Source organism: Symsagittifera roscoffensis, chromosome 1 (genome assembly GCF_963678635.1).
Source record: "Symsagittifera roscoffensis chromosome 1, txSymRosc1.1, whole genome shotgun sequence".
NCBI classification, from domain to species: Eukaryota; Metazoa; Xenacoelomorpha; order Acoela; family Convolutidae; genus Symsagittifera; species Symsagittifera roscoffensis.
Window position 1 is genome coordinate 67,315,505 of NC_087062.1, and position 13,943 is coordinate 67,329,447.

Genomic DNA, 13,943 nt, shown 5'->3' on the forward strand with positions numbered 1-13,943 from the left:
TTGTTTTTGACTTGAGTGCTGCATAAAATGCTATTCAGAAGTTTTTTATTTTTCGGAGATACTACCAGAAATTGATACGAATTAGCACAAGCAAGTTTTTAAGTAATCTTATTGGGTTAGTGAAAAATTTAGTTGCGAAAAACAGCCAAAAAACAGTTGGAAAAGAATTACAAAACGCAAGTAAACAAACAAAATACTGACTTAATTTGTTGAAAAAATCTCATCTTTTGAAATTCAAAAAAAAAATGCCCTTAAAGCTCTTTGAAATTCCAGAACAATTTATTATTAACATCTTGGATTGGTGACATACTTACATCTAGCTGCTTGCGTATGCGCGCAGCTGTTCGAACCAATTTGTATTTATTTGGGAGGGCAAATTGAGTGGCCAAATCATTTGTTACTAGCAAATCGGCACTGGCAACTGCGAAAGTCGGTTTGAACCTCTCGCTGAAAACTTTCAAATGGTTGATATTCATTGCTATAGTCATCGACTCCTATTAAACTACGAACTTTTCGATAAGAGTCTTAAGTAAATTAAGAATCATTTTAGCATGTATGAATGAGATGAGCCAAGTTTTTCAAAAGGATGCGTGCGTTAATTGAAGCAGTAACTTTGGTGTGATAGGAGCTAAGATAAGAGAGTTTTAACTTATATTTTTGGAGTAGTGAAAAGACGAGGCAGTAAAATGTACGGTGGTAGATCGGCTGGTATTAAATTTTAGGGCACCAAGATAAGAGACTCATATCCGATGTTTCGGGTCTAAAAAATCACTTCATTTCAATGTTCGCTCTTAGAAAAAGTGATTTACCTCCAATTGGTTAAACGGACCCATAGTGAAACTAAGAGAAACCAGAAGTCAAACCGACAAAAATGGATCAAGGAGCATAAAACAACTCACAAAAAAACCTGCACGAATCAAATAACTGAAAATCATTTTGTTCAGTAATTCAAAACGAAGGTAGTCTAAATTATTTATGACCAACAGTAATTTCTCACATTATAATACAACCTTATAATACAACTTAGAATTACGTAAACGATAACAGCTTTCATATATGAAATTTCAAAGAGCAAGCATAAACATCAACAACAGTCAAGAGAATCTGTACAATAATGTGCTCACGTATTTATGTTTCTAGGTAACATTTGAACTCATGTCAGGCAACAGTTGTAAATTGACTAGTTCACTCAAGTGGCCATGAGGTATGGCCATCAAGTGGTCATAAGAACCCTGTTCTATTACTTGACCATTGGCGATGACAGCAATAGAGTGGGCATTGCGTATGGTGGCTAATCTGTGCGCTATCTGTATCACTGTTCGCCCTGGGAGGATTTTTTTCAGAGCGTCCTGAACAAGTTGCTCGCTCTCGCTGTCCAGGGCACTAAAAAAACCGAAGCAATGGATATATAAACAATGATGCACCATATGATTAACAATAAACCATAAACATATAGCAGGAAAAACGTTAACCGGCCAGAATGTTCCGACCACGGCAGTTGTTGTCAAACAAATATTTTAGAAAAAAATTACCTTTGTTGTTTTTAATAGATATCGAGGAAACTTTCTCGTTACCCTGGAAAACAAAACAAATAAACTTTCATCGACTTTTGTGATAGGAACATTCTGATATACTTGCACAGCCACCGTATACTTTTGATAACATGACATGATAATCACTTTAAGTTGAGTAAAAAATAGTAAGATCAGAGAAGCAAGCGCTGTATTTTTTTTTCTAATATTCAACTTGAACTCGGCGCTATTGCTTTGTCCATTTGAAAAACTTATTAGAAAATTGAGCAAAAACAACCAAAAACCGTGTATAAAAAATGAACATTGTTTAAGATTAAAAAACATGATCTAAATAAGTACAAATTGACTTCCTTCAATCAAATTAGCAGTATTCGAACCACTGCAGTCGTGAAAACTCGTTCGTTTACCGGTAACCGAGGATTGAAGGTAAAATTATAAGATTATACAAACACACGACCAAAAATTAAAGACAGAGGCGACGCTTCACTTTGCAAACACTAGCGAGAAGATAACACAAAAACAGCTCTATAAAGTGCAATAAGAAAAAAATAAGCCTTTAAATAGAAAAAAATTCCGTTACGTCTAAGATTCGAACCTGCGACCTAGAGAGCATGAGTCTCACACTATAACCACTCAGCCTAGGATGCGTAAAAGGTTCCAAACACTAGCCACAAATAACGCAAACAGACGATATGCAATTTCCAATGCTGCAGTGAAATTTGCGATTAAGTGAACACTTTAATGAAAACATTTATTTGCGAGTTAAATTAGAAGAAACAGAAAGTACGTAATAATACACTACGCTGATCGCTAGTGTGCATACAGGAGAATACAAGAATAAAATCATGTCTTCGACTAATCACAAGAATCACAGAGTTTAGAAAAATTCTTTTGTTAAAAATACACGGTATTCTATACCCGACGTTTCACTGATTTGTACCTAATTAGGTACAGTTTTTTCTTTGGCAGAAACTCATTAAAACTTTTATAGGTACTAATGAACTGCAGTCGCCTTGGAATCTCACCTAGTAGCTTCGTCCAAAATGAGAATAGCGGGATTCTGAAATAACACGAGAAGGTATTATTTCCCGATTTAGGTAACAATAAATACATAGCCAACAGACAGTTGGAAAAGAGTCAATGAACGCAATTAAACAGAAAAAAACTGACGTGTTTTTTGAAAAAATCTCAAATTTCGAAATTCAACGAAAAAAAAGATGCCCTTAAAGCTCTTTGAATTTCTAGAACATTTCATGGTGGGCTTTTTCTCGATAAAAATAACCCAATTTGAGAAAAATGGATCAATAGGTAAAATTTGCATTTCGCTGGAAAACTCCATAATTAAAACCCATTTTCGTAATTAGAAGTAGATCACTTTTTCGTGACATTTTAACTTTCGCTGTTCGATAGTCGCGTTTGCCTTCCTTTTAACAAAGAAAATGAACTGAACCTAAGAAGAAATTCAAACCGCGAAAAAGTAAATTTGAGCCTGAATAAATCTTAAGACTGAAAAAAAATCATCGCGACCTATATAAAAGTCTGAACTACGTTCATCGACTCTTAATAACAATAGTCAAAATTTACCCTAAGTATTGCCCTCGCTATTGCAAGCCTCTGCCTCTGACCACCTGAAACAAACAACGATTACCTTAAACTAACGAAGCGGTAACGGGATAGCGGACGTCCCCTTCAGAGATCCCCCAGTTGGTTGTTTTAACAAAAAATGCCTGCACCGCTTCGCGAAAATCGTAGATCCACCAAAATAAAGCTGGGAAAACAAGATAATTATTTGGAAAGAGATAGATCAGATGCTTGCATTAGAACAGTAAAAATTTGACATCCTAGAGGCTTGTACCAATGCGATATCTCACTTTCAAGCAACTCGGATATTTAAAATCGGTCCGCAATTATTATATATTATTACTTCGTAAACATAAGTAAAAACGATCAAAGGGACCTTTAAAAGAAATAACAAGAATGAATCTGGGACAAAAACAAGCTTTGAAGAATGAATCTTTTTTTGCAGTGCCATAGTTGGCAGCTCCCGGTTGCCCCTGTTCTTGTTTTGTCTTTTACTTCCTCCATTATCAATCCTACTAACGAGACTACGTATTACCTGATAACATGACGCCTCTCTGTCCCACTAGAGTGTCGAACTGGTGGGGGAAGGAGAGGATAAACTCGGTACAGTTGGCAACCTCCGCCGCCTCTCGAACCCTCTCAAACGACACTGAGTCGGGGTCCACACTGCCGTACTCAATATTCTCACGGATAGAGCAAGAAAACATGACTGGGTCCTTAACACAGACAATACACCAATTAGCTTACAATACTTCCCTTAAACTCAAATACACGGTTGCTCATTGAATATTACAAAGATTTTCACCAAAGCACGAAAAGCGAAGCTAATTAACCTGAATGTTTTTTTATTTTCACACACATACTACTCGACAAAAAGTTTGAATTTGAAAATGTTAGAAATTTTGGTGGCATCAAACATCTAGAAATCGCGCCCTTTGAACTTTCGGTTAATTCGCTTTCCTTTGAGCAAGCCTTCTTTCAATTAGCTTCCTTTTTTAAATTTGAAAAGAACTGAAAAGAAATCAAAACTCAAACCGAGAAAAAAAAATTTCCTGAAAAGAAAATATATAATTCTCACGACCTGTAAAAGTGTTTTCACTACGCGCGTTGACTTTTAATGTTCAGTGGCAAACCAAACATATCATTTGTTAGCACATATGCTATAATAATGTAATAATGAATTGTTTCCGAACGATATCTAGTTACAGAGTTATTTATAAACATTTACAAATACAAATTGGAATCATTTGGGAGAAAACCATTAAGCCAGCACGGCCCGCTTCCAGGTGTCTCATTAAGCGGAAACAAAAATAGTTAACTTCTTAGATCCAAAGCAATGGACCGTTCTATCGGTAAACATTTATTAAACGTAAACCTCTTTATTCGCAACTTTCAACTTTATGCTATGAACTTTTTCTGCGATAAATGACAGATATCAATTTAATAACTCAATCAGCTTACCTGGCTGACGAAAGAAATTCGCGATCGGAAATCTTTCAAAGAGTACTGTTGCAACGGCAAACCGTCCACGATTACTGATCCTAAAAATGCAAGATTGTAAGCTCCGTTTTTCACAGTAAGGATTACATTAGAAACAGCCATTACCTCTCAAATTACTCTTTTTTATTACAAAATAGCATTAGTGCAAAATCGAAATCAAGTTTTTCTATTTAAGAGCGGTGTGCAAACATCTTAGAAAGAGCAACTATGATTAGTTGGATGTATATTTAACTTCCATTTTTCTCATCAAAATAACAAGGACACAGAAAAGTGCAGGAGGTCCAATCGTTTGGTGTCAATTCTTAGACCAGCCATTAAACTCATAAGGGCCTTGATCTAACACATATTTGCCAACTAGTTACCAAAAGCTAGTCACCAACATGATTCCAGGCCTTAGAACTCAACAGCAATAGCGGAGCGGACAAAACTAGCCACTCTGACTTGTCCAAGGCCTTCCACATGGTAAGCCATCGTACGCTTTTGAAGCTTCTCCAGGCCTCCACAGTAGCCGGAGGCATGGTCAGATAGCTTTCAATTTGCCTTAGTCGGCGCCAAGCAAAAACCCTTTTTGGAAACCAATTATCGATAATTAGAATTGTCAAAACGGGGGTTGCTGGTAATTCCATTTTATTTCCTACTAGTTAAGATTTTTCTTTCAGGCCTCCGGAAGAAAAACTTAAACCTTATGCTGATGATTTTCACTGTTTTGTTCAAACTAATAATGTTGTAGAGGCGACTACCGTTTTAACGAACTATTTAGTAGCTGCACAAGCTTTTCACGAATAGACACTGAGCCTAAGAGGTCTAATGATCCTATTCAGGTCCCACAATTACGAAATTAAATCAAAACCAACGGTGTCAATGGATTCCTTGGTTTTACCGGTCGCAAAAAGAAATACTTATTTGATAGCGTATTGTTGCTTCTTTTCTCAACATTGCGGAACACTCTAAGCAAGCCGGCCTCCTCAATCCAGTATTAACTAAAATCAACCAACGGAAACACTGCTTCAGACGTACAAGGCTTTAATTAGAGCAGTTCTTGACTACTCGTGCTCCTTCGATCCCACGCCACAAGCAAGTTCTACCAGAACAAACTTACAGTCATCTAAAAAGCATCTCTCAGTTTCGTTACAGTGTGCACGAAGATGATCTTCATCGACCACCTTCATATTGAATGCAAACTACAAATAAAGCCACAACATCATAATCTATCATCCTCCCAAATTTACTTGAAATCATACTTCGATTCTCACCCCTTGCAGTTTCTCTATACGCGCCCTTTTTCTCAGACTAATCGAACAAGTTCTTAAACAGCTTTTACAGACAAACCCGACGATATTATTCCGAGAGAAAAGAGTAACACTTTTATTGATCACTACGATACAATTTACTCAGTTTCAACAACTTTAAATTATTTTTAAAAACCATTCACACGAAAGACTTAAATAAGGCAATACAAGTTGCCCCGGACTCAAAAGGCTTCCACTGCGCCCGCCTGAGATTTCCTCGACCGAGGAACTGCTCCCCCGATCAACTAGGAGAACATTGGGGCAGCTAAGCTCTGGCTACAGCCCGTTTTTAAATAGAAACCTCAAAAGAATTGACCCCAATGCCCCGAATTGTCACCACTGCCCTGATCCTCATACTACCCTTCGTCTTTTAAAGTGCCACAAAATAACGCACCGAAATTACCCCCTCCCCCAATACACCTGTGAAGTTGCCAAGTTTCTGAGAATCGCTAATAGCTCATTTGATGCGCTTCGTTTACGAAATTAACAACAACAAGGGCTGGGGCGGAGCTCAAAACAAACTAACCAAAGAAAAGCTTTAACAGACAAATGGAATAATCTTAAAGAATTATAACTTTTTAGAAGTTTTAAAATTCAGTTTTTAGAACGAATTACTTCATCTTGAATTAAATTTGTTTGATGAAACTAACCCTACTCGAGCAAACAAAAACCAACGGAAGCACAGATTCAAAAAACTGCGTTATTAACCACTGATGCGTTATTAATCATCGCCAGAAATAACGAGCATCATTTGAAGTACCATCGAATAACTTCGAAATTATTGTAAGAAAAGGAATGCTACATTAACTTTGCTTGAATTGAATTGAAGAAAAATAATGCCGAATTTTGGTTAAAATTTTGCATTTGAAAAACTTCGATAAATATACTGGATTTTTGAACATAGCCAACTGACAGTTGGAAAAGAGCAATGAACGCAAGGAAACGAACAAAACTGGCTGTTTTTTTTGAAAAAAAAACTTCAAATTTCATACCTAAAAGTATATATGTATGCCTTAAAGCTCTTTGAAATTAAAGAGCAATTTATGATTGGTGCTTTTTTGATTAAAAAACCCATTTTGAAAAAACTGGATCAGTAGGTAAAACTTTTTTTTCTCTGGAAAATCTGATAATTAAATTCCATTTCCGTAAACCACTTTTTTCGTTACCTGAACGTTTTTTCTATTCCATAGTGGAATTTGTCTTCCTTTTAACGAACGAAGTGAACTTGAAAATATATCAAAAATCAAACCGCGAACAATCTAAATTAAGCGTGAACAAACTTTCAGCCTTTTTGCTGAAAACAAACGAAAAATCACCAAGACCTACATAAGAATACTCATTATGTTTATTAATCATAAAAAAGAAATTTTGAGGCTACTGTTTTATGCAAAAATAGCTTTCTTTGGTTCTTTGATGCAATTAAAATGCATCAACCGTGTTAACTTATTCATAATCAAATGTCAAAAAGCATACTATTAAATAGCCCATTCAGCCTCGTATTGCAGAAATAGCACTCTAGGTTGCAACTTAAGTTGAAAAAAGTACCTTTGTAGTATCACACCACGAACCGTTGTGAAAAAATTGTCATGACTTTGTTCATTTACGCTTAAAAACCTTCTACCGTGTCTGATTTAAAAATGCTTTTCAAAGTAACAAAAAAAAACTCGTGGCAACACGCCTACATACAGATTTGCAAGTGCTGCGCAATAACTACTTGAACTCTGAGACCTGAATAATCACATTTCTAGCATAACAGAAGGGAAAATATTTTACTAAGGCGGATATAGTTTATGAGGTTTGAAAACAAAAATTCTTCGACTAGTATTGTAAAAACGTCAACTTAGGAAAAATATACGCCCTTCGAGCTCTTTGAATTTCAAGAACAGTTTATGGATGGTGCTTTATTGATAAAACTAACCTAATTTGAGAAAACTGGATCGATAGGTAAATTTTAAATTCCGTTGTGAAATCAGAACATTAAACCCCATCTTCAAAACTATAAAACGATCACGTTTTTGTGACCTTTACTTTTTGCGTGTACAAATTTACGACTTTTTTCTTTTAAAAAAAGCCAAAAAAAACAAGCCAGACCTATATAAGAGTCTTCACTACGTTCATATCCTTTAAACATGACAATATTGTATTTGAATGCGCAAAGAATGAGCAAGAAACCGTATTAATGACTTTGTTCATCTACTGAGAGTAATCAACTGCAAACCATCCATTAGTCTGAAATAAAACTAATTTAACTGTAACCTTCATTTGGGTCGTACAGTCTCATGAGAAGACTTGCAACAGTCGATTTACCACAGCCAGACTTTCCCACTAAGGCTGTCACTTTTCCAGGAGCAACTTCTAGATTAAACTTCTCTAGCACAGAAACTTCAGGCCTGGATGGATACTGGAAGGAGACGTTGTGGAATGATATTTGACCCTGGATATCCTCCGCCCTCGCTAGGGCAGGGTCATCTTCTATGGACACAAATAAGTAATGATAAATTGAGCCTACAGTGAAAATGAAAAGTTATCAGTACTCCTTCGGAACATATCTGTGTTAAGTACCTGTAGGAATGAGGGGCTCGTTGTCTATAATCTCCCATATTCTTGTGGAAGCCCCAATAGCTTTCATTAGTTCTGCGTAGAAGTTACTCAGACCTAAAATCAATGCAAACAGATAGATCAAACCCATCCGTCAGCTCCTTTCGTGACAGCTTCGGCAACTCGATTCCTCTGCCACTAACAATGCTTTCATACTATAAATTAGGCTGAAAGCATCAGCATTAAAACTTTTCAAGGTCATCTGCGAAAATTAAAAATTTCAGACAGAATTGCTTGCTGGAAAACAGAAACTTCCAACTTTTACCGAATAGATCAATTTCAGACGTCCCTCACTAAAATCTAAGATATAAACTTATATCGGATGAAAAAATAATGGAACCAATGAATTTCCCATGTCATACATTTTTTCCACGAACTTGTATTGCAAATGAATCACGAAAAAGGCTCGACGGGGACCGCAAACGAAATCACTGATCTACAAAGAAGAAATGAAGCTTATCATAAAATAAATACATTTGGAAAAACTTAGTCGTCAGTTAATAACCTCCAATGGACATTCCAACGTAAGTGGAGTAGAGGATGAACGATGAGAGTCCCCCAACAGAGAGAGATGAGTCATGCACCATCATGCCCCCGTAGTAGAACACACTCAGGATCATCAAGTTGCCCGCGAACCCATTCTGAGTAGAGCGCAAACAAAACATGGTCAAACGAAAGCATTAAGAAACTTCTGTAGTAACATAATCTCTTATAAAAGTGAAAACATGGAAATCAAACTTCAAAAAAATAATTCCACTTCCGATACATCTTAAAGATAGCATATCGAGGTAGTTAAAAAAAATGGGTCAAAAAGAGGACAAAAAAATGAAAAAAAAAACATCTAGCAAAAATTTCTCAATATTCATTTAAGAAAAAAATAAGTCGAGATCGACAACCGCTAACCTCAAGCTAGCATTTGAACAACATTTGAAAAGCGGTTACTAAGTCAATAATACTTGGGTAGACAACCAATGAGCCGGAAAAAAAATTGTTCGAAAAACCTGAGCAAAAAAAACATTTGAAAGTCCTCCTCAGCATGAATTTTTTTTCGCTCAACAGCACGTAACATGAGGCTACTAAGCCGAATACACCTTAGAACGAAAACAAAATAAAAAGAAAAAATTGGAGTTGGTTATTACACAACCAATAACGATTTAAAATGCAAATATGCTCAAAAGATGTCGGGTCTATTGGGAGTCCAGCGCCAAGCCTGAGAAAAATTTCTTACCGGGAAAAACGGCTAGTACCCAATTACAAAATATACTTGCTGAAATATAGTCAATTTTGAAATTTTGCTTTAAGCAATAAGTTTTGTTAGACCTTTGCTTTTCGTCCAAAATGCTGGTTTTGCAAAACAAATTAACGTTTGAATTCCATCTTACTAAGCGCGTCTTATTTGCTTTACGTCTAAGTTCTTGTCCCTCGTAGCTTTGTGATCAAGGAAATTCAGTTTTCTTTCGACTGAAACAGAAAATTTTCTCATGAGCTTGGGTAGTTTTAATTACTACTTTGTAAATCAGGAACTCTTCAAAAACTGATTAAAACAAATCATTGAATTTAAAAAAAAACTAAAACATCTTAATTTAGCCAACAGAAAGTTGGAATAGAGTCAATCATTTTATGATTGACACTTATTTAGAAATTTGCCGAATTTGAGAAAACTGGATCAACAAGGAAATTTTATTCCGCTGGAAAATCTGAAAATTAAAAAACCCCCTTCAAAATAAGAAATCGAAAAAATTCAAAACTTTTTCCTGAAAAAACAAAAATATCATCACTACCAATAAAAGAGAAAACCTCAGAAGTAATGTCAGTTTTGTGACCAATGTGTTCTCAAGTTAGTCTTATAGAACTCAACAGAAGTTCATTCCTAGCTGTTTTAAACGCTCATGTTTGAACATACTAGCTCTGCTTGTAATTTGAATTTTTCTTATGTATATTGGTAATTTCTCTGATTGAGAGCAGTGCAAATGGAAATGAAATGATTTTGCTTTGAATGGTACCATCATGTAAAAGAAGGAGTGGCCGAGGACTTCTTTCTTGGCAATAGTGTAGACAGTCTCCACTTTCTCAGCATACATTCTCATCTCACTCTCCTCTCGCGCAAACGCCTTCACCAAACGCATGTTCGACAGTCTCTCCTCTGCGAACTGAAAGTAACTTTGGAGGGTTACCTAGCGTACTTGGAAAAAATTTCGCAAGACATTTGTGAAGAAGTGCATATATTGCGAGATGTATTCCTGAACAAAATTTCATGACATTCTAGCGAGTGAACATGGGAACTAACCTGTGATGAGTTGGCAAGGGAGTCCTGTACGTTTCGACTGATTTTCTTCAGATAGCGTCCAAACAACATCGATGTCAGCACCACAGGAGGAAGAATGGACATCACTGCCAGAGTCAGTCGAGGAGAAGTGTAGCACTAAGAAATACGAAAAAAGCTTATTGAGATCAAATTTGGCATAAGAGGACCAAACTAATGTTATGGAAGTTGAAGTGACCGGTTTTAATATATTTTTTTAAAACAAAAATTAATATTTTTTTTTCAATAAAATAGAAATACATAACACAAGTATATCTTCTAAAACCATACACAAGATTACCATATTGAATAATCGATTCGACATTGAAAGAATAAAAAGCAAAAACTGCTGTTGATGATCAATATACGGTGAATCAAATCAAGGTTCCCATGAACAAACATAGTAGCTCATCAACTAGATTGTGGAAGGTCTAAAATACGAGCCTATCAACCGATGATCAACGGTCGCAACTAGGAGCCCCTTAACCCGTTCATCAAGGTTCCCAACTAGGAGCCCAACACACAGATCCAACAATGAGTTAAGGTCAAACAACCAGAACTTACAGTCAATCAAGTGTCCCAACTAGGAGATCATCAACAACCAGAATCAACAAGTCCAACACCCAGAACTTACAGTCAATCAAGTGTCCCAACTAGGAGACCACCAACAATCAGAAACCACAGTGACCGGAAGGTCCCACAAGGAGCCGATAATCAACCAGAACCCATAGTGAATCGAGGGCCCCAGGAAGGAGCCGATCATCAACCAAAAACCCACACGAAATGAAAGAACTTTAATCCCCTCCGCAATTTTGCGGCAACTAATGTTCCAGATAGGAGCGCGATAACTGCTGACCACATGTCGAACAGCGTCACAACTACGGCTGCCGACTTCGCAACCTCCGCTTCCACTGTCGGCTTCAACACATTCGAATTATATACTTCTCAACGCTTCAGATTTCCACTCCCACTATGAGCCGCCCGAACTTCACAATTTTCAATTACCGCGTTATCACAACAACGGCAGCTACTACCGATCGGAATATATTCAAACTACGCACTTCAATATGGTACAACTATTCGCCTTCACAAAGATCTACCGCTGCTACTATTTGGAACTTAACACTACGCAGGAAGACCAAACTAGCTAAAACAACGACTAACACAAAAACTGCTCGCCGACATCACAAAAACCACAACGCAATAACTTGCTCGGCGATCAACAAAATCGAAACACTAGCAAAACCTACAGTCTCAAAAAGTTCAAACTACTTTCCAACTACTGAAAAATTTCAAAGAACCGAATACTAAATTTACAGACTCTATATAATGACAGAAAGCTGTTTCAACTGCAATCAAAAATTTACCAACATCCAGCCCAATTAAAAAGGAAACAAATCAACTCGCGGCAATGTAGTTCAAATCGAGCACGTGAACAACAATAAAACGATCTTCACTGGCTACCAGTCACATCTAGAATAGATTACAAATCCTAATGGTAGCTCATAAATTAATATACACTCCACATCTGGAGCCAAATTTCATGCAATCCCTGATAAACCAACCAGTCCATCAGGCGCGAAGACAGCTTGAAATGCGCTTAGAAACAAGACTCATGAAATAAAAAAACTGGGCGTCAATCTTTTGAACTCTACGGACCAAGCTGTTGGAATCGTTTACCGCTTTTACTTGCGACTGGAAAGTTATTACACAATTTTTTTAAATGAATTTGAAAACTTACCTGTTTAGGAAACGTTTTCGATCTCAAATAAAATAACAGTTGCTATCTACCCCATTGGAATTTAACATGAGGATCAAACTGAACGACATTTTATGTGTTTCTGCATTGAGTTGTAGTATTGTACCCATAAAAGGGTTAAATTCTACTACTCCTTGCAGAAAGAACTTTGCAAAAGTTTAAAGATTGAAGATATTTGAAAATATGACAAGGAAACGATGGAAATAATAATTTCAGATATTAATACCATGCCTTCAAGGAAAGATGCAATCAATAAGAAGCTGCGAACAAAAAATTGTATTAGAAGAGAAAATTTCAATCCATATAGAACATCAATAATCACTGAGTTAAAATCGTCTTTTATGCAAGCTGTCAAATAATTCAATTCTAAGCGGCTGTTATTTGTAAGATACAATTGTGGTGTCGGGTCCCGGAGCTGGCCGTAATGCATTAGCCAGTCAGAATGTACTGAATGATTTGAAAAACAAAAACATTGAAAAAATTGCAATCATGGGAGGAACAAATGATTTGGTCGAACGGGACGGCTCTGATGGGAATTTTAATGAAATAGAAAAAATGAAGAGACTGGTAACATTATAAAAGAATGAAAATTTCTAGGCAAAAATCATGAAAACAATTGGAGGGTTTGGAAAAAAATAAGAAGTGAAAGCTCTGAAAAAAACTGTACCAAAAATTGTAGAAGGGCTTGAAATTGCTTGACATGAAACTAAGTTGGAGAGAGTTTTTTGTCTTCAGATGGTTTTTACCCAAAACCTGAAAAGCTACATGAATTGAGCAAAGATCTGTTTTCCTCTCCTCTGCTAATGTAGCTTCATATAACCATTCGAGGGTCGACTTGCTGATGAGCAACAGAGCTCTGATGTTTTTAACTGGCTCGAGCCTTTTATGGTGATGAATATACGATAAAGTGCAATATAAGAAAACTTAAATAAGAACAATCGAAAAAACGCAACCCCACAAAATACCAAAACAGCCGGCGAAACTACTCACAAAAGAAGTTTGAAGATATATCAACTAATACCTCTGAGAATAAGAAGAAGTGTCTAAATAAAAAAAGTATGATGATGATGGTGATCAACAACAATTCATTAAGCAATGGCTCAAAGGTACACTGCAACACCGTATTCCACGACTACGGTGAACGCGAAATAAATCAATTAAAACAACTTAACAAAGACAAGGCGCTCTTGGTAAAGGCAAGGTGTCCTAATCCCTAGTACAACAACGGTACTTAATTGAATCTCTGATTTTTGACAAAACTGGCGCATCCAACTTCAAAAGAATTTGTTCCCTCTACAAACGTCTCCAGTATATCAATTACCCTGATCTGCTTGACAACTCGCTCGGCGAGAATAATTTGCTCGGCTTGGATGAGTGAAGAA

The 13,943-nt window shown here is 36.5% G+C and overlaps 1 protein-coding gene across 7 annotated transcripts in view; it reads right to left on the reverse strand.

Moving 5' to 3' along the window:
• Nucleotides 1–1,044: 1,044 nt before the first annotated feature.
• The window catches only part of LOC134847967 (ATP-binding cassette sub-family B member 10, mitochondrial-like), a 28,977-nt gene continuing 16,078 nt past the window's right edge, over nt 1,045–13,943 (reverse strand). For all 7 annotated transcript variants that reach the window (XM_063865324.1, XM_063865297.1, XM_063865289.1 and 4 more), the window contains 10 exons: nt 10,788–10,922; nt 10,504–10,650; nt 9,006–9,141; nt 8,465–8,557; nt 8,159–8,374; nt 4,575–4,654; nt 3,649–3,829; nt 3,117–3,160; nt 2,558–2,592; nt 1,045–1,383 (listed from right to left, as the gene is read on the reverse strand). In XM_063865324.1, coding sequence (XP_063721394.1) covers nt 1,137–1,383; nt 2,558–2,592; nt 3,117–3,160; nt 3,649–3,829; nt 4,575–4,654; nt 8,159–8,374; nt 8,465–8,557; nt 9,006–9,141; nt 10,504–10,650; nt 10,788–10,922 — 1,314 coding nt within the window. In that variant the 3' untranslated portion in view covers nt 1,045–1,136. The remainder of the gene's footprint in view (nt 1,384–2,557; nt 2,593–3,116; nt 3,161–3,648; nt 3,830–4,574; nt 4,655–8,158; nt 8,375–8,464; nt 8,558–9,005; nt 9,142–10,503; nt 10,651–10,787; nt 10,923–13,943) is intronic.